The 27,027-nt window shown below is 48.2% G+C and overlaps 1 protein-coding gene across 1 annotated transcript in view; it reads right to left on the reverse strand.

Moving 5' to 3' along the window:
- The window catches only part of KCNK3 (potassium two pore domain channel subfamily K member 3), a 98,601-nt gene extending 74,083 nt beyond the window's left edge, over nt 1–24,518 (reverse strand). The window contains exon 1 of the mRNA XM_035110733.3: nt 23,970–24,518. Coding sequence (XP_034966624.1) covers nt 23,970–24,252 — 283 coding nt within the window. The 5' untranslated portion in view covers nt 24,253–24,518. The remainder of the gene's footprint in view (nt 1–23,969) is intronic.
- Between the last annotated feature and the right edge of the window lie 2,509 nt (nt 24,519–27,027).

Genomic DNA, 27,027 nt, shown 5'->3' on the forward strand with positions numbered 1-27,027 from the left:
CTGTCAAGCCTCTGCTTAAAGACCTCCAAAGAAGGAGACTCCACCACACTCCTTGGTAGCAAATTCCACTGCCGAACAGCTCTTACTGTCAGGAAGTTCTTCCTAATGTTTAGGTGGAATCTTCTTTCTTGTAGTTTGAATCCATTGCTCCGTGTCCGCTTCTCTGGAGCAGCAGAAAACAATCTTTCTCCCTCCTCCATATGACATCCTTTCATATATTTGAACATGGCTATCATATCACCCCTTAACCTTCTCTTCTCCAGGCTAAACATACCCAGCTCCCTAAGCCGTTCCTCATTTAGTCGGACAAGACTAAATGACTAAACAACAACAACAAATTTCCCTGGGTACAGGACCCCTGAGAATTGGAATGGTTACTCAGGGCATCATCCAGACTGACAGCTCCAAACCCACAACATCACAATAAACCTCCCACAATCCTTGCAACAGAGGCACCCTCAACACAACAATCCAAAGAGCCAGAGGTTTAAAACACATCAGATGGTAAACACTTGGCAGAAGACGGAGGCATTAAAAGACGTTAAAATGGGTGCCAGGTGAATATTCCCCATGTGGAGAGAATTCCACAGGGAGCCACAACCAAGGAGACTCTTACAACATCTGGCTTTCAAAACCATTGTGCCACTCCGAGTTCCCTGCTGGAGGAAAAGTTGGGGGTCAGTGCCTTCGATTCCTTACAGCCACTTTTGTCCAAATAGATGCACCACATCATCTAGAGCAATTCCTAAAACACCTACAAAGTATAGAATCGCAGAATAATAGAGTTGAAAGGGACCCCAGGGGTCCTCTAGTCCAACCCCCTGGAATGCAGGAATCTCAACGAAAGCATCCATGACAGATTGGCCACCCAACCTCTGCTTAAAAACCTCCAATGACTTTTGATAAAATGAAAGGGTGAGGGGGGAACCACCTGGATGCCTTCACTGGAGGTTTTTAAACAGGAATTCTTTAGCTGCAGCTCCTCTGTTGCCGGGGGCTGGACTAGATGACCCTTGGCACCCCTCCCAACCCTACAATTCGGTTCTTATCCACGCTATCCATGCCATGAAATCCATGGCTGCACAAAGGAATCAGTGGCTACTTTTCAGACTATGCGAGGTCTCATCAGCCCCCCCCCCCTTTGCTGGCTGCCAGCTTCCAAATCCCTTAACAGCCCTGGGGATCATGACAGCTTCTAATCCTTCCCTGTAACTCAGCAAAAGAGGGCAGGATTTGGGTGCCAGCTAAAGCCCCAGGATCCGGCCTGTGAAGGGCGGTGGCAGCTGCCTGCCTGTCGCACCAGCTGGGTTAACAGCACCTCATGGATGCCCATGTTTGAGCTGCGGCTGGGGCTAAAATTAAGCCAAGCTGTGTGCCACTTGGCAAGGCTCTCTGCAGCTGCGAACGAAGGGCGCCCCTCGCCTCTCTCCTGCCTGCCCCCCACCCCAGGACCTCGAGTCTCAAAAGAGGCACCAAGGCTCACCAACAGCTGACAATAGCACTCTCACTCTCTCCGAACTGGCAGCTTCGCTCTCTAACTGGTTGAGTAGCGGTTGCCAACCCATTTGGGGCCCCTCTCCCCTCCTGCGGCTTCCGGGAAGTGGAATTCAGAAACATGGCTTCATGGCTAGTGGAGACAGCTAGCACTCTCCTCTTCCGTGAATGTGTCTCATCCCCTTTCCACAGAATCAGAGAATCTTAGAGTTGGAAGGGGACCCAACGGTCATCTAGTCCAACCCCCTGCAATGCAGGCATCTCAATTAAAGCATCCATGACAGGTGACCTTCAACCTCCAAGGAAGGACAGGCCACAACCTTGTGAGGGAGTCTATTCAACGATCGAACGGCTCTTGCTGTCAGAAAGTTCTTCCTGAAGTTTAGTCTGAATTTCCTGTCTCGTAATTTGAAGCCATGGGTTCGAGTCCTACCCTCCAGAGCAGGAGAAACCAAGCTTGCTCCTTCTTCCATGTGACAGCCCTTGAGATATTTGGAGATGGCTATTATGAAGCTATCTAGGCTGGCAGCCGTCAAGGCTTCCTGTGGAAGGGAGTTCCACAGTTTGCCCCTGAGCTGCATGAGGAAGCTCTTTATTTTATCTGCCCGGAATCCTCCAGCATTCAGCTTAGAATCATAGAATTGTGGAGTTGGTAGGGATCCCTTTGAAGGTGTTCTGGAAACTACAACTAATCCAGAATGCGGCTGCCACACTGGTGACTGGGAGCGGCCGCCGAGACCGTATAACAGTGGTCCTGAAAGACCTTCATTGGCTCCCAGTATGTTTCCAAGCACAATTCAAAGTGTTGGTGCTGACCTTGAAAGCCCTAAATGGCCTCGGCCCAGTATACCTGAAGGAGCATCTTCACCCCCATTGTTCTGCCCAGACACTGAGGCCGAGGGCCTTCTGGTGATTCCCTCCCTGTGAGAAGTGAGGTTACAGGGAACCAGGCAGAGGGCCTTCTCAGTGGTGGCGCCAGCCCTGTGGAACACCCTCCCATCCGATGTCAAAGGAAATAAACAACTACAGGATCTGACTTTTAGAAGACATCTGAAGGCAGCCCTGTTTAGGGAAGTTTTTAATGTTTGGTGTTTTATCGTTTTTTATCATTAATATTATCATTAATTCTGTTGAGAGCTGCCCTGAGTGGCTGGGAAAACACAGCCAGATGGACGGGGTATAAATATGTTGTTGTTGTTGTCGTCGTCACAGCATTTCTGTGCACTGCTCTGGTTTCGGTGTTCCATTGCGCCAGAAGCGGCTTAGTCCTGCTGGCCACATGACCCGGAAAAAAACTGTCTGCAGGCAAACGCCGGCTCCCTCGGCCTGAAAGCGAGATGAACACCATAACCCCGGAGTCATCTACAAGTGGACTTAACTGGACTTAACTGCCAGGGGTCCCTTACCTTTACCTTTTTAATGTTATCATCATCATCATCATCATCATCATCATCCCAGAGGTTATGAAGTCCAACCCCCCGCAATGAGGTTTCATGGGATGTCCACCCGTTCTAGTGTTGGGGGAGGGGGTCTTTTCTCCATACCATGCCTGGTTCTATAAACTTCTTTGATGTTGCCTCTTACTTGCCTTAAAGAGGGACGCATCATACAGAACATAGAATCATAGAGTTTGAAGAGACCACAAGGGCCATCCAGTCCAACCCGCTGCCAAGCAGGAAACACCATCAAAGCATTCTTGACATATGGCTGTCAAGCCTCTGCTTAAAGACCTCCAAAGAAGGAGACTCCCCCACACTCCTTGGTAGCAAATTCCACTGTCAAACAGCTCTTACTGTCAGGAAGTTCTTCCTAATGAACAGCTGAAAGGGAGAGGGAGGAAATTTGCAACGCTCCTTTCCCCCCTTGTGAGTGTGATCCCCTAGGGGAAAATGGCGCTGGTATTCCCCATGAAGTTGTTACACTTTAAACCAGTGCTTTTCTTCCTGAAAAAAAGTGCCGGTACGGCATCTCCTTAAGTACCCCCAGAAAAAGAGCACTGCTATTTAAAAAAAAAAAACCCAGTCTGCACACACAGGAAAATGGGGCTCTGTCCAAGAGCAGTGCCCTGGTCTGTGACTTTGCAAATTGCAGGACCAGATGACCTCCCAGTACGTTTCCAAGCACAATTCAAAGTGTTGGTGCTGACCTTTAAAGCCCTAAACGGCCTCGGTCCAGTATACCTGAAGGAGCGTCTCCACCCCCATCGTTCTGCCCGGACACTGAGGTCCAGCACCGAGGGCCTTCTGGCGGTTCCCTCATTACGAGAAGCCAAGTTGCAGGGAACCAGGCAGAGGGCCTTCTCGGTGGTGGCGCCTGCCCTGTGGAACGCCCTCCCAACAGATGTCAAAAAGGAAAACAACTACCAGACTTTTAGAAGACATCTGAAGGCAGCCCTGTTCAGGGAGGCTTTTAATGTTTAATAGATTATTGTGCTTTATTTTTCTGTTGGAAGCTGCCCAGAGTGGCTGGGGAGACCCGGCCAGATGGGCAGGGTATAAATAATAAATTATTATTATTATTATTATTATTATTATTATTATTATTATTATTATTATTATTTATTACTTTGGGGTCCCTTCCAACTCTACAGTTCTATGATTAAATGGTCCTGGGTCTCCCCAGGGTGACCGAGAGGCTTCAAGAGTCCGCAAAGAACAAGGTCAGCCGGGGTGACCGCTCGCTTGGACGAAGCATAGGAAGCACACAGCTGAATTCCTCGGAGGTTTTTAGGAAGTTATTAAATTGATGCTTCCCACCGCATAGTGGAGAAGGGCACGGGTCCATCTGGACTTCTTGGCCTGGGGGCTCCTCTCTATCTGAACTTTTCTGGTGAACATCTGGAGATTGAACCTGCGAGCCCGTCCTCTCCACTCGGGCTCTGTCCCGGGGAACAGGCTAGCTGGGCAGAAATATTTCGTGTTGTCCTTGGGCCGGAGGATGGGTAGCTTGGCTAATTCGGCAGAACAGCTCAAGAACCAGACTGCTGGCTCTCCTCAGGGTCTCATCCTGGCATTGCTCACTCATATAAGCAGTTCGAGGCCTCTAGTCTGGATTGCATCTCCTCTAGAAGGGCCCAGCCATGCTATGTATCTTTTTACATGACTTTGATGGAGGGCTCAGCCAATTTGCAGGTGACACCCAGCTGGGACAGGTAGCTAATGTTGCAGAAGACAGAATACTGGGATTCAGTGTGACCTTAACAGATTGGAGCCCAAACTACCAAAGTGAATTTCAATGGGGACAAATTTAAGCTTCCACACTTAGACATGAAGGACCAGCTGCACAAATATAAGACAGGGAACACCTGGCTCACTAGCAGCACATGTGAAAAGGATCCAGGGGTCTTGGAGGAGCACAATCTTAACATGAGTCCACAGTGTGGCGCAGAAGCAAAAAAAAAAGAGAACATGCTATTCTAGGCTGCATCAATATGATAGAGTCTGGAAACCAAACAGTTGAGGGAGCTGGGGATGTTTAACCTGGATAAAAGGTGATTGAGAGGAGATAGGAGAGCCTTCTTCAAAAGGGCTGTCACATGGAGGATGGAGCAAGCTTGTTTTCTCCTGTTCTGAAGGGCAGGACCCGAACCCATAGCTTCAAGTGACAAGGAAGGCATTTCCGACTAAACATCAGGAAGAACTTTCTGACAGTAAGAGTTGTTTGACAGACTCCCTTGGGAGGTGGTGGACTCTCCTTCCTTGGAGGTTTTTAAGCAGATGCTGGATTCCTGCCTTGCAGGGGGATGGACTAGAGGACCCTTGGGGGTCCCTTCCAACCCTACAATTCTATTATTCTATGCCCAGGCTTTTCACAGTTAAGTCTGCCTCTCCTTGTGTTGCTCAGCTTTTACTGGTGGGTGGCAGAACTTATCCTTCTCCTTGTGGTTTTAGAGGAGCATTTTAGGAATTTTGTTTTGTACATTGTTTGCAATTTGATAGTTGAATTGATTTTATCTCGCTGCAATGTCACTCTGACATTTTATTATTATTATTACTTTGTATCAAACAACTAACAAATGTAAATCAACATCGCTGCTGGGCGGTTCCAAAACTGCTTAGACAAATTCGGGGAGCCAAGAGGAGAAGTCTGTTACCCACGACTTTGGGGCCCAAGGGGCAATAAGCAATTCCATGCAGCGGCAAACAAAAAAACAAAAACAAAAAACCACCCAAAGCCTTTCACTTAAAAGTGATCAGTTGACTTTTTCTCCTGCCCTGGAGGGTAGGACTCGAACCCACGGCTTCAAGCTACAAGGAAGGAGATTCCGACTAAACATCAGGAAGAACTTTCTGAGGGTGATAACTGTTTGACAGGGAACGGTCTCCTTCAGGAGGTGGTGGAGTCTCCTTCCTTGGAGGTCGGATGGTCACCTGTCATGGGTGCTTTAGCTGAGATTCCGGCATTGCAGGGGGTTGGACTAGATGACCCTCAGGGTCCCTTCCAACTCTACGATTCTATGACAAAGTTGAAAGAAGGGCTGTGCAAACCGAATCAGCCAAAGAGCAGACAGGATGATAGATTTTCTGTGGAAATCCCCTGCTCAGAACTTACATGGAAATGAAATTAAGCCTGCGGGGTCTACGACGTAGGCTTTACTCATGCCCCGTTTTTAGAATTTCTGTGACGGAGGAGGGAAACTGAAGGCCCCACAAGCCCACACTTCAAAACCACCAAAATTCTCGGCATGGCTAAGTAATGCTGAGTATATTTGTCCTGGTTCCTGGATGCTGACATTGCAAAGCTCACAAAGGGATATGCCCTTAAATTAGAAAGTGCATGTGATTGAAACCGACCGACATGGCCAGAAATAGTTCCCCAAAAAAGGAATGAACTTGCTTTCCCCCACTGCAGTAGTTTGACAGATTCTCCCTGTTTCTCTGTTGAAAGATTTTTTTTCGGGGGGTGCCTATTAACTTATTGCATCACTCTCTGCTTTGCCAGCTTCCACTGCCTTGGAATCGGGGCCTCCACCAAGCAGGCATGCTATTCATTACAATGACTGGTGGGCTGTTGTCAGGAAACATCTTTATCAATGACTTGGATGATGGGCTTGAGGGCATCCTGAGCAAGTGTGCAGATGACACCAAATTGGAAGGGGTGGCTAATACCCCAGAGGACAGGATCACACTTCAGAATGACCTTAACAGATTAGACAACTGGGCCAAAGCAAACACGATGAATTTTAACAAGGAGAAATGTAAAGTACTACACTTGGGCAAAAAAAATGAAAGGCACAAATACAGGATGGGAGACACCTGGCTTGAGAGCAGTACATGTGAAAAGGATCTAGGAGTCTTGGTAGACCACAAACTTGACATGAGTCAACAGTGCGATGCAGCAGCTCAAAAAGCCAATGCAATTCTGGGCTGCATCAATAGGAGTATAGCATCTAGATCAAGGGAAGTAATAGTACCACTGTATTCTGCTCTGGTCAGACCTCACCTGGAGTACTGTGTCCAGTTCTGGGCACCACAGTTGAAGAAGGATACTGACAAGCTGGAACGTGTCCAGAAGAGGGCAACCAAAATGGTCAAAGGCCTGGAAACAATGCCTTATGAGGAACGGCTTAGGGAGCTGGGTATGTTTAGCCTGGAGAAGAGAAGGTTAAGGGGTGACATGATAGTCATGTTCAAATATATGAAAGGATGTCATATAGAGGAGGGTGAAAGGTTGTTTTCTGCTGCTCCAGAGAAGCAGACACGGAGCAATGGATTCAAACTACAAGAAAGAAGATTCCACCTCAACATTAGGAAGAACTTCCTGACAGTAAGAGCTGTTTGGCAGTGGGATTTGCTGCCAAGGAGTGTGGTGGAGTCTCCTTCTTTGGAGGTCTTTAAGCAGAGGCTTGACAGCCATCTGTCAGGAATGCTTTGATGGTGTTTCCTGCTTGGCAGGGGGTTGGACTGGATGGCCTTTGTGGTCTCTTCCAACTCTATGATTCTATGAAAGACCCCTGGGATGTGTCCTTGCACTGAAACAGTTGGGAAAGAATCCCACCAACCTCCAAGGCCGGATTATTTTTCTCATTGTCCCAATTGGTCATGGAGGCCTTGGCTGGTCCTTTCTGATGACGAGGAGGAAGAGGACATTGCGTGCCCATCGAACCCTTGAGCTGGACTCCAACCAGACTCCCAGGTTAGTCGGCAGGGAAAGGATAGCGTTGTGTCTCAGCTCTGTCAGAAGGGGGAGGGTATCAGGAAGTTCTTCTGTCCTCTGGCTCAGATGAATGATCAGCCCGTCCACCTGCCAGCTCTCTGTGCCAGCCCATCAATTCGCCTGAGTCTTAATACCTGCTGTTCTGGGAGCGATCTGGGAGCCCCCGCGGTGATCTCATTCCTGCGTGTTTATTTAAGCGAGGCAGCTCCCATAAAAACTAACGACCGGCCGATTAAAAATACCTTCCGAAACAGCAGTGGTAAAAGCAGTCGGCGTAAAAGCCCAGGAAGAACAGCTACTGAAACAGCAAAGCCGTGGCAACATCCCAGTCGATTCTGCCTTCGTGGAGTCCTGTGTTCTGTTCTTGGCACCAGAAATGTAAGAAGGGTATTGGAAAAGCTGGAACATGTGAAGAAGAGGGTGAGCGGGGTGGTCAAGGGTCTGGGAACCAAGCCCTGCGAGGAACAGTTGAGGGAGCTGAGGATGTTTAGCTTGGAAAAGATGAGACTGAGAGATCGTCCCCACTTGTCCTAGTGGACCATCCCACCACTGAATCGTAGCAAATGCCAATTGGGTATTTCTTAGATTGACATTTCATACAATCATAGAACCATAGAGTTGGAAGAGACCACAAGGGCCATCCAGTCCAACCCCCTGCCAAGCAGGAAACCCCATCAAAGCATTCTTGACATATGCCTGTCAAGCCTCTGCTTAAAGACCTCCAAAGAAGGAGACTCCACCACACTCCTTGGTAGCAAATTCCACTGCCGAACAGCTCTTACTGTCAGGAAGTTCTTCCTAATGTTTAGGTGGAGTCTTCTTTCTTGTAGTTTGAATCCATTGCTCCGTGTCCACTTCTCTGGAGCAGCAGAAAACAACCTTTCTCCCTCCTCTATAATATGACATATTTGCTCCAATACAGTGGTCAAGAGTGGGGAAAGCGATGGGACAAGCAAAAACAAGAAACAAAACACCCCCCTCACACCAATGAGAACCGCCTTCTGGACCAGGCCAATGGCCCCTCTATTCCAGCATCCTATTCTCACAGTGGTCAACCGGATGCCCAATATGGGAAGCCTGCAAGCAGGATTCGAACCTAAGGCCCCTCTTCCCTCCTGTGGTTTCCCGCAACTGGTGTTCCGAAGCGTTGCTGCCTCCAACTTCCTCCTTGCACCTCTCCATCCCACCCTGCAGCTCACCACCAACACTCCATGCATGCTGAATGTTAGAAGGTGCAGGACCGATATAAGAATGTTCTTTTTCATGCAGCACATAAACTGTGGAACTCCCTGCCACTAACCTGGATGGCTTTAAAAGAGGATTAGACAAACCCATGGAGGAGGAGAGGGCTCTTCATGGCTACTAGCCAGGACGTCTCTTTGCTGCAGCTCCACTTCTGCTTATGAAACTCCAGGAAGGGAGAGTGCCCTTGCGTTCGAATCCTGCTTGTGGAAATTGCCATTGGGGCATCTAGTTGGCCACTGTGAGAACAGGCTGATGGACTAGATGGACCATGGGCCTGATCCAGCCTCAGGGCTGTTCTTACGTTCTTAGGTTAAGTGAATGTTTCAAAGGAAAGGGCTCTTAGTAGGGCATCATTTCCCCTCTCAGGCAAGAGCAGAGAAATGCTTGCAGAACAGATGCTGGCATCGAAAGGCAGAAATGCAATGTTGGCAATGGATATCGTAACTGGCAAGGCAGCGGCAGACTGCGGAGAAGCCTTTGCCAGCTTGGGCCGAAAGCAGGTTGGAGGCTGGCAAAGAGGGAGAAGTTCTCAGGCTGGCACAGAAAAAATGCCAGCTGCCTGCCCCGTACAATGATACGGCTGCCTCGTTGCTCCATGCAAAATGTTTGTCCTCTCTGCTAAAAGGAGAAACCTTTCTCTAAAAATGTTGTTAGTCCAAGCACTGAAATTCTGCAAAGGAAGTGAATCTCATAAGCTTTATAAATTGCAGTGATGGAGCACATTGCATCACATAGAATCGTAGAGTTACAAAGGGTCATCTAGTCCAACCCCCTGCAATGCAGGAGTCACCATTGTTATTTCACATAGAATCATAGAATCATAGAATCGTAGAGTTGGAAGAGATCACAAGGGCCATCCAGTCCAACCCCCTGCCGAGCAGGAAACACCATCAAAGCATTCTTGACATATGCCTGTCAAGCCTCTGCTTAAAGACCTCCAAAGAAGGAGACTCCACCACACTCCTTGGCAGCAAATCCCACTGCCGAACAGCTCTTACTGTCAGGAAGTTCTTCCTAATGTTGAGGTGGAATCTTCTTTCTTGTAGTTTGAATCCATTGCTCCGTGTCCGCTTCTCTGGAGCAGCAGAAAACAACCTTTCTCCCTCCTCTATATGACATCCTTTTATATATTTGAACATGGCTATCATATCACCCCTTAACCTTGTCTTCTCCACATAATGTCTTCTAAACATGCTAGCTTTGAGGTGCCGGGCTGAGCAGCAGAGACCCACACCTAGGAACCCCACATAGAAGGAAGGGGTGGTGATTGTTTTGTTGTTGTGTTGTGTTGTGTTGTGTTGTTGGTTGGTTAGTTAGTTAGTTAGTTAGTTAGTTATTGTTACGGTTCTCGACCAGCATTGTTGGTTTTGTTTTAATTGTTTATGGAAAGAAGCAGATATACCCACTAATGGATAATTAAGGTGCTGGATTATGCAAAATTGGCAGCTAAAATAAGATAATGACAAAGGTTTTGTGGGGAAATGGAGTATTTAAAGAAATGCTATACGATGAACACGAGAGCAGGATTTGAACCATGAGCAACAGAAGGGATTAACGATTATAGCGGTTTTTGTTAAGGTTGAAGACATAGAAGACGGGGTTCAGCAGAGGGAGAGAAACAGAAACACCGTGGGAAAGGAGGTGGGAAGCCAGAAAAAAAGTATTGAAATGTATGTGTGAAGTTTGGGGAAGTTTAATTTAAAAAAAATAAATTGAAAAACAATTGTCTACTTGTGTTTTTATCTTGTTTTTTATTCTGTGAACAGCCCTGAGCTCTTGTGATGAAGGGCAGGATATAAATTTAATAAATAAGAATAAAATAAATAAGAAACTTCTATATTCAGAGTCACTGATCCATCTAGCATAACATAGCCACCACCCTGCCCCAACCTCTTGGAGGTTTCATATCAATAGTCTTCATCGCCCATACATTTCCAAAAGAAACTTGGCAGTCATGAGATCTAGGAGCATGGGACAGTGAATGAAAGCTGAAATTCTCCGGAAACTTAATTCTGTGCCTAGAATGAAATTCCGCATTTGCTTTCTTAAGCCACTGCTGATTCTCAAAGCACCACAGTGACAGAATTTAGAATTCTCTTTCTCTTTTCAATTTACTTTTTTTTTGCAGCCAGTGCAGAAACAGTAAAATATCAGGAAGCATCTGTCTTAAGAGGAATGGTTGGTGGGAGTTGGGGGTGTTTGGCCTAGGGAAGACAGAGAGGTGATATGATAGTCATCTTCAAGTATCTGAAAGGTTGCCACATGGAAGATGGAGCAAGGTTGCTTTCTGTCGCTCTAGAGGAGAACATGATTACCAACCCCAAAGGAGAGAAAGGGGATCGTGCAATGCGCTCTACGTGGGGCTACCTTTGAAGGTGACCCAGAACCTACAACTAATCCAGAATGCGGCAGCTAGACTGGTGACTGGGAGCGGCCGCCGAGACCACATAACACCGGTCCTGAAAGACCTACATTGGCTCCCAGTACATTTCCGAACACAATTCAAAGTCTTGGTGCTGACCTTTAAAGCCCAAAATGGCCTTGACCCAGTAGACCTGAAGGAGCGTCTCCACCCCCATCATTCAGCCCAGACACTGAGGTCCAGCTCCGACGGCCTTCTGGAGGTTCCCTCCCTGCGAGAAGTGAGGTTATAGGGAACCAGGCAGAGGGCCTTCTCAGTGGTGGCACCCGCCCTGTGGAACAACCTCCCTTTGATGTCAAGGAAATAACAACTATCTGACTTTTAGAAGACATCTGAAGGCAGCCCTGTTTAGGGAAGTTTTTAATGTTTGATAATGATGATACCGGTAGTAATAATTAATAATAATAATAATAATAATAATAATAATAATAATAATAATAATAAAAAAATATGGCTTCCAACAAAACATTAAAAATACAATAAAACATCAGACATTAAAAACTTCTGTAAACAGGGCTGCCTTCAGGTGTCTCCTAAAAGTCAGGTAGCTGTTTATTTCCTTGACATCTGATGGGAGGGCATTCCACAGGGCAGGTGCCACTGCCGAGAAGGCCCTCTGCCTGGTTTTATTGTGTTTTTAACATTCTGTTGGGAGCCGCCCAGAGCAGCTGGGGAAACCCAGCTAGATGGGCAGGGTATAAATAAATTATCATCACCATCACCACCATCGTGCTGACTACGATACGAAAACTTCAAAACGCTCCAGAAAGTGATCGCATGACCATGAGGTCTAGAAGCATGCCAAGAATGCCAGATCTCTGAGAGCACACCCTGAACAGAAACTCCGCTCAGCCAATCCGGCTTCAGTGGGGGAAGCGCACCTATGCTCAATGTGCCGTGACGGGGACCCAAATTATTGGCAGGCTCCAAGGGCGTACCCACCATTCGGCAAGTTAGGGCAGCTGCCCTACTCTAGAAGCAGGGCTGGTGGGCAGAGGCGGAGCACAGCCCGGCGGAGCGCGAGTTCGCCATTCCCGCCGCACCGCGCCGCACCCTCCCTCCAGCTCCCCGGCGCGCCCTCAGGCAAGGCCAAGCGCGGCGGGGAACCAGGGAGCGCGGCGCGGTGGGCGGGAACGCTGAACTCGCGCTCCGCTGGGCTGGGCTCCGCCTCTGCCCACCAGCCCTGCTTCTAGGGAGGGGCACAGCCCGGCGGAGCGCGAGTTCGCTGTTCCCGCCCACTTTGTGGCCCCTCCCCTTCCGTGCCTTGGCCCCTCCCCTTGCCCCCCCCCCTAGTTTTGATCCTGGGTACGCCCATGGCAGGTTCCATTGCAATGCTGGGCGGCCGTGTTCCTCAAAGAAGCAGGCACACAGAGGCGTTGTTAGAAGCTCATCTTCAAATGGAGATTTCCTCGACGGAGAATTAGATCAGGAAATGGTTGGGGAGATAAGCACAGCCTCGTGAGTGGAGCCAAGGGTGATTCTGAGCCACCGGCAGAGCCGGCCGCAGAGTCAAGGCCGGAGCAGGGATTCCGGAGATAGCGTACATTCTGTGCGGTTGGGAGGAGGGCGCCGTTTCATGCGCCACAGCGCCCTGGGTCCCCGTGGCCTAGGAGCATCACAGACCCAATAAACCAGAGGGTGAAGAGGCCTTTCCCCCAATTCTCCAACCACTTTGTTCAGACTGCAGTCCTAGAATCACTAGAGCATCTCCATGCCAGTTTCTGGAAAGCACAGGAGGGGAGAGCGCTCTTGCGCACAAATGCTGCCTGTGGGTTTCCCACAGGGCCGCATTTAGGTTTGATGAGGCCGTAAACTACTGAAGATAATGGGGCCCTTTATATGTCCAGCTGCATTTTGTCAGCAACAAATGGTCGCTGGTTTTTTTTGTTGTTGTTGTTGAATAGATGCTATATGGTAATTTATCGACCTAACAGGTATCTCAAGCCATTAGCCCATGTTGCCATGCAACGAGTCCATGCAGAATGTAGGTACCCTATACATAGAAAGGAGCAAACCAGTGATATTTTAGGGAGGAGCTGAGCATAGAATCATAGAGTTGGAAGAGACCACAAGGGCCATCCAGTCTATCCCCCTGACAAGCAGGAAACACCATCAAAGCATTCTTGACAGATGGCTGTCAAGCCTCTGCTTAAAGACCTCCAAAGAAGGAGACTCCACCACACTCCTTGGTAGCAAATTCCACTGCCAAACAGCTCTTACTGTCAGGAAGTTCTTCCTAATGTTTAGGTGGAATCTTCTTTCTTGTAGTCTGAATCCATTGCTCCGTGTCCACTTCTCTGGAGCAGCAGAAAACAACCTTTCACCCTCCTCTATATGGCATCCTTTCATATATTTGAACATGGCTATCATATCACCCCTTAACCTTCTCTTCTCCAGGCTAAACATACCCAGCTCCCTAAGCCGTTCCTCATAAGGCATCGTTTCCAGGCCTTTGACCATTAGCAGGCAGAGCCATGACTTCACAACACACAAGCCTTCACAACTCAAAACACTGTTGCTGTATGTATGTTTTATTTTATTTGCTTTTTATCTTATATTTTGGAAACATACATCCAGTTCTTTTTTTCCTTTACATTTTTTGGGGGGCCCAAGAGAGTGGGGCCCCAAGCTATAGCTTGTTTAGCTTATACATAAGTCCAGCACTGGTTTCCCACAATGGGTATCTCGTGGGAACGGGATGGTGGACTGAAGGGGTCATTGGCCTGATCCGGCAGGGCTCTCCTAGTGTTCTTAGGTTAGCCCTGCTCTCACAACTAGAAAACTCTGGGAAGCAAAAGCGCCCCCAACTGCTGTTCAGACTCAAACTGCCTCCGACAGTGCAGCTATCGTGGCCAGAACTCCCACAGGGAAACCAATGTCCCCACTGTGGAAGGACGTGTGGATCCAGAATTGGCCTCCACAGTCACTTATGGACTCATTGTTAAAACCGTGTTTATGGAAGACAATGTACAAGGGACCGGAGGAGGAGGAGAAGGAGGTAGCCTTTCCCCCCATGAATCTGTCTGAACCATATTTAAAGCCTTCCAAGTTGGTGGCCATCGCCGCATCTTGCGGCAGTCAGTTCCACAGTCTTCCTTTCGTCTTCTTGAATCTCCTTCCATTCACAGCTTCATTGAGTGACACACACACACACACCAGTATTTTTGAGAAAGGGAGAAAACCTTCTCTGTGCCACACTTTCTCCATGCAGAATTTAACCTCGCTGTAATCGTGGAAGTGGGGCCTGTTTGTCACTCCAATGTAAGCCTGTCCTTCACAACCGACACTGACATTCCCAGGCGGAGAATGTATTCTATGCAGTTCATGGTTACAAAACAAGAACCAAAGCAGTCCTGTCCTTTGAAATTTGCATTTCTCTGAATTTTGTGGTGCGATTCTGCAGCCGACAGAAATGCATTGACGAGGGGGAAGTGTCCATATTCAGAAATGCATTTTATTAGCAGAAATGCCTTTGTGTATATCAGTCAAAATTCCCTTTGAAAAGGTGCACGAGAAATTCAGACTAAAATGCTTTTTCGCAATGACTTTTTAAAAAAAATTCATAAAGTAATCTGAACTGAATTTAAGACGGAAAAATGAGAAACTGAGATTCACTTTGGGAAATTGGACTTCTCTGAATTTGGCCTTGCAGTTCCCCAGCTGAAATTCATTATGCTAGCAGTTGCAAAAAAACTTTAAAAAATGTGCATATTAGGAGAAATTCTCAGTATGGTGCTGAATAATTTTCATGAGGACTTCTAAAAAAGAAGAAGAATTCGTAAACTAATATGGAGAATTGAACCTAAGAGCAGAGAAATGAGAAATTGAGATTCTCCCAGCCCTCCCAGCCCTTTCGTCCTTGTGGACCATGAATCAGCCCCTGGAGGGCATCACCCCAGGCTGTCAGTTGTAAAAACTAAGCTCTGGTCTTCACTCTTCAGCCTCCTCCTCTCCCTGCTGCGGCCGCCTTGTTGCTGGCCCTTGACCTTTCCTTCCCCTCCTCTCTCCCCTCCCCATCATAATCCCACCTAATCTCTCTCTCTTCACATTTGGTTTCAAATCCAGCCTCCCTCAGCTTCCCTGGATTAACCAACTTGACAATTTGCATGCAAAGGTCGGGAAGCAGCGGCAAGAGATGCTCAAAGCAGCCCCAAACGAAGAAAGATGCCTTTTGCACCCGGCTTCCCATCGAGCTTCACATGGGACGCTGGTGGTGCTGTGGTCTAAACCACAGAGCCTAGGGCTTGCCGATCAGAAGGTTGATGGTTCGAATCCCCGCGACGGGGTGAGCTCCTGTTGCTCAGTCCCTGCTCCTGCCAACCTAGCAGTTCAAAAGCATGGCATTGCAAGTAGATAAATAGGTACCGCTCCGGCGGAAAGGTAAACGGCGTTTCCGTGCGCTGCTCTGGTTCGCCACAAGCGGCTTAGTCATGCTGGCCACAGGACCCGGAAGCTGTACGTCCGCGACGGGACCTAATGGTCAGGGGTCCCTTTACCTCCCATTGAGCTCAGTCTTGCCCGCACTGGCTGGCAGAAGCTCTCCAAGGGTTTTCCCCCATCCTGCTTACTCTGCAGCCCTACCTGGATGTGCCCGGGACCAGACCTGCACTTTGAATGAGCTGCAACCTTTCCCATCACATCTACACGGGAATTCTAGCAACCCATTCCTACCTTTCCAATCATTGGCAAAGAGAAGGCTTGTTATGGGGCTGTCCCAGCGAGACAAGGTGGCTAATGGGAAACTCCCCATGGGGTTACCCCTTTATCATGCTGCCTGTCCTAAGAGATGGGTGGATTATTATTATTATTATTATTATTTATTTATTTATTTATTTATTTATTTATTTATTTATTTCTACCCTGCCCATTGGGCTGGGTTTCCCCAGCCACTCTGGGTGGCTCCCAACAGAATATTAAAAGCACAATAAAACATCAAACATTAGCAGGGGGTTGGACTGGATGGCCCTTGTGGTCTCTTCCAACTCTATGATTCTATGATTCTATGATTGTATGAAAAACTTCCCTAAACAGGACTGCCTTCAGATGTCTCCTAAAAGACAGGTAGTTGTTTATTTCCTTGACATCTGATGGGAGGGCGTTCCACAGGGCGGGTGCCACCACCGAGAAGGCCCTCTGCCTGGTTCCCTGTAACTTCACTTTTCGCAGTGAGGGAACTACCAGAAGGTCCTTGGAGCTGGACCTCAGTGTCCGGGCTAAATGATTTTTTTATTTTTTTAAAAAATATCATCTTTATTTCTTGTTAAAACCATTTACAATCAACACAAATCTCAGCATAACATAATATAACATATCATAATCAGACATAATCAGACATAGCCATAAGCTACACATAGAAAGAAAGAAAAAGAGGAAAGAAAAAAGAAAAAGGCACAAAAAGAATTATGAAAAGATAAAAAAGGAAAAAAGAACAACAACCAAAAACTAATAATAATTAACATATCGAAAAACAAACCTCCAAACATTTAATATCGGTTCCCTTTCTATATGCAATTTTCCAGGCTTCTCTATCATTTAAATTCTATGTCTTATCTATTATCCCTTTTGTTATTCGGCTACTTTACCAACTTATGCATTCAATCTAAACAGATCACCAATTTTGAATTTATTTCCTTGACATCTGATGGGAGGGCGTTCCACAGGGCGGGTGCCACCACCGAGAAGGCCCTCTGCCTGGTTCCCTGTAACTTTGCTTTTCGCAGTGAGGGAACTGCCAGAAGGTCCTTGGAGCTGGACCTCATTGTCCGGGCTAAATGATTTATACCCCGCCCATCTGGCTCGGTTTCCCCAGCCACTCTGGCCGGCTTCCCACAAAAGAGTAAAAATACATGAAATATTAAATAGACTGCCTCTGGACCTGGAGGCTCCATAAGAAGAACCTGCTGGATCAGGCCAGTGGCCCATCTAGTCCAGCCTCCTGTTCTCACAGCGGCCAAACAAATGCCCATTATGGGAAACCCACAAGTGGGATTGGAGCACAAGAATGCTCTCTCCTCCTGCAGTTTCCAGAAACTGGTCTAAACTTAAAATTGAAAAGCCCCAAACATGGCTCCCCTTTTTTCTTAGGGGATTTTGCTCCAACCCCCTTGATCATTTCGGTTGTCCTTCTCTGCACTGGGATATTGCAGAGACAACGATTAAGATTTAGATCCCAACAGTCTATAAAATAGATGCGAGGGAATTTACAGCCAGGGTAAATATACACACACACTTTAATTAAACTCAAGACGATATCAAGTAACTCCCGTAAACAATCTGAAAACTAAAAAGGTCTAAAAGGCAACGAGATGAAGGAATGGAGCCCAAACTCCGCAGAAGAGTTTGTGAGCTGTATCTCTCAAATATCGCATTGTTCTGCTGATATGAGAGGCATCCTCTTGAGTTATTAGAGCAATTGGTTTGGAAGTGGGAGCTGGCTTCAAACTTAGTCTGTTTGTTATATCTCCACCCCACCCTTCCGCCGAGGAGCTCAAGGTGCTGAGCACAGTTTTTCACCTCCCCTTTTCACCCCCACAACAACCCTGTGAGGTAGGCAAGGCAGAGAGACAGCGAATGGTTCAAGGTCACCTGGCAAGCTTCGCCACCCAGCTGTGGGAATTTGAACCCTGGTCTCTCCCATGTCTTACTCCAACACGCTTTCTAACCATTACATCAAACTGGCACTTAATAAAACTTCATTCCATTTTCTACTATTATTTTCTCATGGATTTCTATGAGATTTGACCATTGATATGACACACACACACACACACCAAAAAAGGAAGGAAGGAAGGAAGGAAGGAAGGAAGGAAGGAAGGAAGGAAGGAAGGAAGGAAGGAAGGAAGGAAGGAAGGAAGGAAGCAAGCCATGGAAGAAGACAGAAAGCATCCATCCAGTAGACAGACAGTAGGATTAGAAGCTGAAAGTCCTGGATTCAAATCCTGTCACAGCAAGAGACTACCGGTACTTAAGTTTGCTGCCAATGTGCTGCCTGTGACTGTTATGGTATGGGCTGTTTCATGTGTTCAGGTGTTTGAATTAATTCTTCTAATCGTATAGTATATTTATATTTATGCATTGAAAAGTGATGCGAGCTGCTTGGAGAACTTTGCATAACATGCTAACATAAATACATTATACAGAGCCTGGTTCAAGTTTCTTTTATTAATTCACCAAACCCTGGGACAACTGAGGTCCAGGATACTTCAAGGATCACCTGAATTCTTCTATCCCCACTTGGTCATTGAGGTCATCTGCAAGAGCATCACTGGTCACCCCCCAAGTTGCTGGGGCTAATTTGACAACCAGAAGCTTAGCCTTTGGTGTCATTGGCCCTGTCCTCTGGAACTCTCTGCCACTGCGTCAAGTTTTAAAAGCCTGCTGTAAAACTTTTGTATTCTGCCAGGCCTCTGCCTGCAATTAAGAACACATTTGTCCACAACTGTTGTTTGAGGTCTTTTTTTAAACTTTTATATGGATGCCATTGCACAGTTTTTATGTTTTCATTTCTGTAAACTGCTTCGGTTTATTTTTTTTTATGATGCAGCTGTATGCAACTATTCTTATAAATAAAGAAATGCAACTATCAAGACTAAATAATCACCATCAATGTTGGACAAGACAATGTCACTCAAAGGCAATTCATGCGATAATTCCAGCACAACCTTGCAGGGGGGGGGGAATTGACCTCTTGGTCATAGACATAGCTGTCAAGTTCTCCCTTTTTTTAAGGGAAATTCCCTTATGCTGAATAGGCTTCCTCGCGAGAAAAGGGAAAACTTGACAGCTATGGTCATAGAATCATAGAATTGGAGGGTTGGAGGGGACCTCAAGGGTCATCTAGTCCCGCCCCCTGCAGTTTAGGAATCACAGCTAAAGCATCTCTTACAGATGGCCACCCGACCTTGGTTTGAAAACCTCCAACAAACGGCACTGGCACTGGCACATTTGCCATCACTAAAGCCACTGGGAAGGTTGCAATTTTCCCAAAGCCATTGTGTGCCAAAACTGCAATAGGAATTGAGTCTTGGGCCAAGTTTCCCAACTGATCCAGTTCCTTGTAACCTCTGGAATTGGCCTCTGTTTCCATGGAGCTGCACTTGGCAACTAGTGCAGATTATTATTATTATTATTATTATTATTATTATTATTATTATTATTATCATCATCATCATTATTTATACCCCGCCTATCTGGCTGAGTTTCCCCAGCCACTCTGAACGGCTCCCAACAGAATACTAAAAACACGATAAAACATTAAACATCAAACATTAAAAACTTCCCCAGCCAACCCAAGGGATCCTGCGCCACCTCTTTTGCACCAAGTGTCCTGGTTCTTTCTTGCCAGGGCCTGCAACCTACAAAAGTCAGAGGGGCCTTTCCCCTAATGGAGTTCAGCTGCTGTTTATATTCTATAGCAAGCAACAGGGCCACTCCCCCTCCCCAAGTGCCCCGGGAAGTGTGAGGGCCGCTGTCAGAGGGTTAGGGACTCTTTCTGTTCTTGTGACTTAGAATTATAGGATTGTGGAGTTGGACGCGACCTCTGAGGGGCATCGAATCCAACGCCCTGCAATGCAGGAATCTCAGCTAAAGCATCCATGATAGAGGGCGATCTGCTTAGAAACCTCCAAGGAAGGAGAGTCCACCACCTTCTGAAAAGTCTGTTCCCTTGTCAAACAGCTCTTGCCCTCAAAAAGTTCCTCCTGACTCCTTTCTTGCAGTTTGAAGTCATTGGTTCGAGTCCTAGCCCTCTGGAGCAGCAGAAAACAAGCTTGCTCCATCTCCAGATATTTGGCTAACATGCTTGTGGAGTGCTGTCCCCAGGGAAGCTCAGCTGGTCCTTTCATTATATATCTTTAGGTGCCAGGCAAAAAACATCCCTCTTCTCCCAGGCCTTTAACAATCTATGTCCTTTGGAACTGGGGGGGGGATTGCTTTTTTTGTTATTATGCTATATATTTTTCTGTTGTTATATTTTAAACTGCCCTGCGAGCTTTGGCTGAAGGGTGGTATGAATAGATGATAGATATAGATAGATAGATAGATAGATAGATAGATAGATAGATAGATAGATAGATGGATAGATAGATGGATAGATAGATGATAGATAGATAGATAGATAGATAGATAGATAGATAGATAGATAGATAGATAGATAGATAGCTATTTCAGAGAAGATAAAAAGCTGTTCTTTTCCAACCTATTTTGGCTTTGCTGCTGCTATTGATTCAATTGCATTTATTCCTTTGTTTTATTAATACTCTTTTTAGGCATAAGTATTGCCAACCAGCAACAGCAGTCGGGGGCCTTTCTCAAAAGGGTGTTCTGAACACGAACAAAAAAGGAAAGCTATAGAAGGACTTTTTTAAAATAAAAAAAGTGAAATAATTCAGCACAGAGGGAAAGTACCAAAAAAAAAATCCAAACCAGGAAGAGAGGGTGTGCACCATATTTCAAAGAGACTCTGCAGGGAAGAGCTTTTAAGAGTTCGGGATTTGAGAAACAAATTGGAAACATTGCAACAGGCTTCAAGGCTGTCTGGCCTCTGGGGGTCTTTGGCCAGAATTCCAGAGCGGCATAAATCAGGAATTAATCTGATTGCAAGCAAGAGTTAGGAGCTTAAACTGATCTCTTCCTCTGCGCGTCAAACTGCGCCCAATTGCATTCGTTTGTCCTTAAAAATGCTCTATTTGTAGCTGGCTTAATACATCGTAAACAGAGGCACATAATTTCTCCTTTTAAAAGCGTCAAAGGAAAGCCTTCTGTCCCCATTAAGAAGAGAAATGTCGGAAGGGTCAAAGCAAAGGCCTGTCCAGTTTACTCAACATGCAACACAATTCTACGTTTATTCCTCCTAAGTAAAAGTGCACAGGACTGGAGATGAATTGCTTCATGCACAGCTAAAGATTTAGACTTTGCAATACAGCTGACCTTTCTCACTTTATTGTACGGAGGCAAGAGAAAATATTGAGGTGCAATTTCTGGAAATTAATACATTTCTGCCTACAGAAGGGTATTTTCCTCATTTCCCCCATAGAATATCTAATATTGTGCTAATGAACTTTGGGATAATCCACGGGTTTCTTGCCTACCCACCTCAGATCACATGACTTAGCCCATGGGGGGTGGGGGCACTTTGAGTATGATGAGGAAACAACAAATAGACCCGAGCGTAAACTTCGAGGATGGTAGAGCTTTGGGACCCCCCCAAAAAGGCCTGGGATTTAATTTCTCCACCTTCTGACATGGGTTCCCTTCTGCCCACCTCAAATCTCCATCTACCCATTCGGAATACAGTATTATTGAAAGCTTGGCAGGTCAGGAAGCCACGATTACGTCGGAGTGAGTCCCACTGGGCTCTGGCGTTTACTCCTTCCTTGGTGTGCTTACAACTGCAGACTGAATTGCAAGATGCTCTTAAAGATCTGAGGCGCTGTTGGCTCTCTCTCAGAGGACCTTCCGAAGCTTAGTGGAAAGCAGAGCGGCAAATAAGATCCCCAACTATAGGACTTCTCTGGCCGAGGAAACCCCCCTTCCATTTGCAACGCTGCCCACTCGCAGGAATCCTGCGCATTGCAGACACGGCGAGACCTCCCCCCCCCCGGCTTCCTCTGTGTTTTTATTCACATGTTTGGAAACTGGCAATATGACAGGCTGGGTGTTCCCCATAAGCGACCCACGAGCCCTGAATCCACGAACTCGCCTCCTTCTTCTGGGAACAGCGGAGGAGCAAAGTACTGTACAGTAGATCCATTTTTTTTTTACTCCAGAGAAGCAGGAAGAAAAAACAAGCATCCTGAACCTCAGTCGCTTCCTGCATAGTAGGGTAGGTGGGGGGGGCAACCTTCCTCTTGCTAAGCCCACGCACCCACCCCAAAAACACCCCTCTTGAGGGCAGGTAGATAAACTCAGCTCACGCCTTTAAGGACAGATTAATAAATCGCTTTCATGACACAGAGCGTCGGCTCTCTTCCCTACAGGGATTAGGAAGCGGTCACGCACAGATGGCAAGGGGGAGGGGTCCGAAAAGTGCTCTCTAACTCTCGCAGGTCGCGATCCGGCGCGCCTACTCGAGAGTAGACCCCGCGGAATGCTGCGGCTGGGCTTGCTTCCGAGCGACCACGCATGGGATTGCACAGTGAATGTATCTGATAAGAACCTCGGCCGCTGCCTTATGACAGTCAGAGACCATTGGTTCATCATCCAACACAATATTGTCGACACTGGCTGGCAGCAGCTCCCCAGGGTGTCAGCCAGGGATCTCTCCCGCTTCTGCCTAGAGATGCCACAGGGGACTGAACCTACAAGTAAAGCAGCTGCTCTCTGCCTCTGAGCTAGCGACTGCCTTCCTCATTTCGTGCAAAAGACATTTTTATGGCACGACCTATGTATTTTTACTCAGAAGTAAGTCCCACTCTTCCCAGTAAATTTATATATACATATCCCGCAGCCCAATAACGCACCCTTCTGCGTGTTTACTCAGAAGTAACGTCCACTGTGCCCAACAGCATTTACTCTTTGGTAAGCATGTCGGGTCAATAATGCGAGAATTTCGTCCAAGCCTCTGAGTTCCCTGGGGAATTGGAGCCTTCCCCCTGATCCGCTCGCTTAACACCCTAAACAGCCCCCCATCCCATAATCGACAGCAGCCCCGCCGCCGCCCCCCCCCCCGCAACTCGGCAAAAGATTATTCGGCCACAGCTTCTACCCAGACACACCAACGATCCTCCATGAGAAATTCCGAAGATCAGAGTCGCGCCTCCAAACCCAACCAGTAATCTGGTTTGGTTATCTTAAATGGGGGGGGGGGGGGAAGAGACAAGAGAGGAGGGGTCTGCTTTCCAGGGAAGACCCCTTTGTCTTCATTGTTCCTCCGCGCTTTAGTATGCATTTCACGCTCCCTGCTTCCAGACCTCTCCGCGCCCCTCGCCACTTTTTCTATACGAGCCTACTGTGGGGGGGGGGGGGAGTGTCACTTTTTAAAAAACCAGCCGCCCCCCCCCCCACTTTTCCAGAAACAGCTTTGCTTTAGGTCTGGGAGGGTGTTGCTGGTTTTTTTTAATGGAGATTTTTCTTCCGGACGCTGCTGAGAACGTGCCATCTCCTGCGCACACCCCACCCCAAGACTACTTGGGTGGGGGGTGGGGGGGGGACAGAAGAAGGCGAAGGAGAGAAAAAACGGGTGGACGGGGAGCGGGACGTGAGCCGTGTACTGAGCTTGGATGGTGATCGAGAGAGATAGCGATTATATAGCTGGAAGGGGGGGGGCTTCTTTGTGGGTCTATTGGAGAGTAAAGTGAACTGTAATAAGGGAAGGGAACCCCCCCCCCTCCGAGCTCAGCGGAAGGTTTCCGAAGCCCGTTCTTCCAAACAAGTTGCCCAACTCCTCTCCAAACCACCCCAAAGTGGGAACGCGGTTCTGAAACGCAGCAGGCGCGGGGAGAGGCAGGTGCGGCCCCAGACGGGGAAACTGAGGACAAACTATACAGGTGGAATGAGGCGGCGGCGGAGGGGGGGGGGAGAGAGACAGGCACACATGCACACTTTCTGGGGACAGTCCTTCTCCTCCTCCCCCCCCCCTCCGGGCAAATAGCCGGGGCTTGGTGGGGAGCCCCAGGCGGCGGCGATGGGCGCGCGGCGAGTCCGCCTTCCTTACCGATGGTGGTGATGACGGTGATGGCGAAGTAGAAGGAGCCGGCGAACTTCCACTGGACGCCGGCCTTGTGGGGCTTGAGCTTGAGGACCACCCCCTCGAGCTCGCAGTAGTTGGCCTCGGACAGGTTGTACTTGCTCTTGAGCTCCAGCTGCTTCTCCTCCAGCGCCGTCCGGTCGGCCGTCTCCGCCTCGGACTCCAGCGCGTCGAAGACGGCGGCGCCCACCAGCAGGTAGGTGAAGGTGCAGATGATCAGCGCCAGCGTCCGCACGTTCTGCCGCTTCATGGTCCCGCCGGGCTGGGGAGGCTGCTGCCGGACGCCGGGGAGCCGGGAGCGGAGGGCGCTGCTGCTGCTGCTGGAGACGATGGAGAGGATGGAGAGGAGGAGGAGACGCAAGAAGCGGCCGTTGCCTGGCTCATGGCTGCTGCTCCGGCGCCTGCCTGCTGCCTCCTGCCGCCGCCGCCGCTGCTGAGGCTCCCGCGGCAGCTGGGCTGGCCAAGGCGACGGCTGCTCCGGGAAGGCAGGCGGGCGGGCGGGCGGGGAGCACCCGCCGCCCAGGCTGCTCCCCGGGGGGGAGGGAGGGAGGGAGGGAGAGTGCGCCGGAGGGCGGAGGGAGGCGCGGAGCTGTCCCTTCAGCACCACCTCCAGGAGAGCCCGGGCCACGCCGCCTGGGCAGCCTTAGAGGGGAGGGGAGAGGGGGAGGGAGAGAGGGGAGGGGAGAGGGGGAGGGGGAGGGAGAGAGGGGTAGGGAGAGACCCCCCCCCGGCCCGCACTCTCCCAGCCAGGTGACTTTGGATCCCAGGGGTGCTGCTGTTTCCTTGCCCCCCCCCGCACTTGGCTAGCTTGGGAGGGTTGGAAGAGTGGTCTTGCTAGCCCAAGCCTCTGCGGGGCAGGGACCTCCGGGAAAGGGTCCATAAGAGATAGCCGTCTGACCTGTGTTTACAAACCTCCGGGGAATTATAGAATTATGGGGTAGGAGGGTTGGAAAGGACCCCAAGAGTCTACTAGTTCAACCGCCTGTGGTGCAGCGGAAGGATCCTCCAGAGGCGGCCATACAAACTCTGTTTTAAAAGCCTCTGTCTTGCAGAATCATGCAATCGTACAGGTGGAAGGGACTGCAAGGGTCATCTAGTCCAGCCCGCTGCAATGCAGAGCTAACGGTGAAAGGATCCACCATAGATGGCCACCCAACTTCTGTTTTAAAATCTCAATGAATCATAACATTGCAGGGGTGGAAGAGGCCCCCAATGCAGGGATCTCAGATAAAGAATTCCTGGCAGATGGCCAGCCAACAAAGGAGAGTCCTCCACCTTCTGAGGTCATAGACTCATGGAATTGTAGGGGCTGGTAGGGACCCCCAAGGGGCATCTATCCCAGTCCCTTGCAATTCCGGAACCACAGCTAAAGTATTAAAGTTAAGCTACGGAACTTCCTCCCACAGGAGGCAGTGATGGCCACCAATCTAGACAGCTTTGAAAGAGGATTGGACAAATTCATGGAGAAGAAGACGACTGTGACTACTAGCCACCATGGCTGTGTTCTGCCTCCACAATCAGACGGAACAACGCTTCTGAATACTAGTGGCTAGAAACCACCGGAGGGGAGAGGGCTCTTGTGCTCAGATCCTGCTTGCGGGTTTCCCACAAGTATCTGGCCGGGCAATGCGAGAACAGGATGCTGGACTAGATGAGCCATTGGCCTCTTCTGCTTATGCGCTTATTTATTAATCCCCTTTCACAAGGCGATCTGGTTTATCTTGTAAAAGACATAGCTGAAACACAATTGCAAAACAATAATAACAACAACAGAGGGTGAATTTTAAAATGATTCCAAGTGGACACTTATGGCAAAGACCTGTTCATCCAGTTTGGAAAGCTTGATGGAACAAAATATGTTTTCAGTTCCACCACCCCCCAGCCAGCATCTTGTTCTCACAGGAGCCAACCAGATGCCCCAATGGGAAACTGGCAAGCAGGATCCGAGCACAAGAGAGCCCTCTCCCCTCCTGTGGTTACCAGCAACTGGTATTCAGAAGCATTGCTTTCTCCAACTGTGGAGGCAGAGTGTAGCCATCGATAGCCCTCTCCTCCTCCATGAATTTGCCCAGTCCTCTTTTAAAGCCATCCCGGTTGTTGGCACCCCTGGCTCTTGCAGCAGTGAGTTCCATAGATTAGCTCTGCGCTGCGTAGAAAAAGTCTTCCTTTCCCCTGTTCTGAATCTTCCACCGTCCCACTTCAATGAATGCCCGTGAAGACATCTAGTGCCACCACAAGAGTGGGAGAGAATCTTTCCCATTGCAGGTATTAGATTAAAGGGCCCAGAGCCCCAGACGGAAACGATTACCGCTGTGAATAGGTCACTCCGCTCTTATCTTGTACCCGTTTGGGAAGTGCTTAGAAATGTCACGAGCAAAGTGCTCCTCTTACATCTCGTGACCTTTTAGGACCACAGCTTACAAAAGAAGATTTCTTCTGTGCTTGTATGCGAGTGTCTATCTGCTAACTGGGAGCAGGACTTCCTTTGTTTGGCGTAAAGAGGATTCCAGAAGCCACGCTAAATCTGTTAGTCTTGGAGGTGCTACTGGACTCTCAGTTTTCCTGCCCTCATTTGCACAACCTCTCTATAAAGACTAAAATTAGCATTCCACAAAAAGGGGGCTATGATACCCCATAGTGATGATGGAAGGATTCAGCAGACTTTTCAAACTCCTTCTCTGTTCATTCCAAATATTTATCCTCCCTCTGACAACTCTATCAGGGTTCCCTTGCTTCTTTTCGATTCTTTAGGACAGTTTCACACAGAGTAGACCCGTCAAAATTAATGGACCTAACTTAGCCATGTCTTTTGATTTCCATGGGTCCACTCTGAGTAAAACCTCATTTTATATTTACTTATAGCCTGCCTTTTCCCGCCGGGCCAAGATTCAAGGCATCTCACACAAATTAAAAACAATACTGACAAAATACAAGACACTAAGAACATATAAAAGACAACCATGTAAAAAATAAAACACCCAAATGTATACAGATAATAAAAACAGTACAACACTGTTAAAAGCCA

Source organism: Zootoca vivipara, chromosome 3 (assembly GCF_965207765.1).
Source record: "Zootoca vivipara chromosome 3, rZooViv2.hap1.1, whole genome shotgun sequence".
Classification (NCBI taxonomy): domain Eukaryota; kingdom Metazoa; phylum Chordata; class Lepidosauria; order Squamata; family Lacertidae; genus Zootoca; species Zootoca vivipara.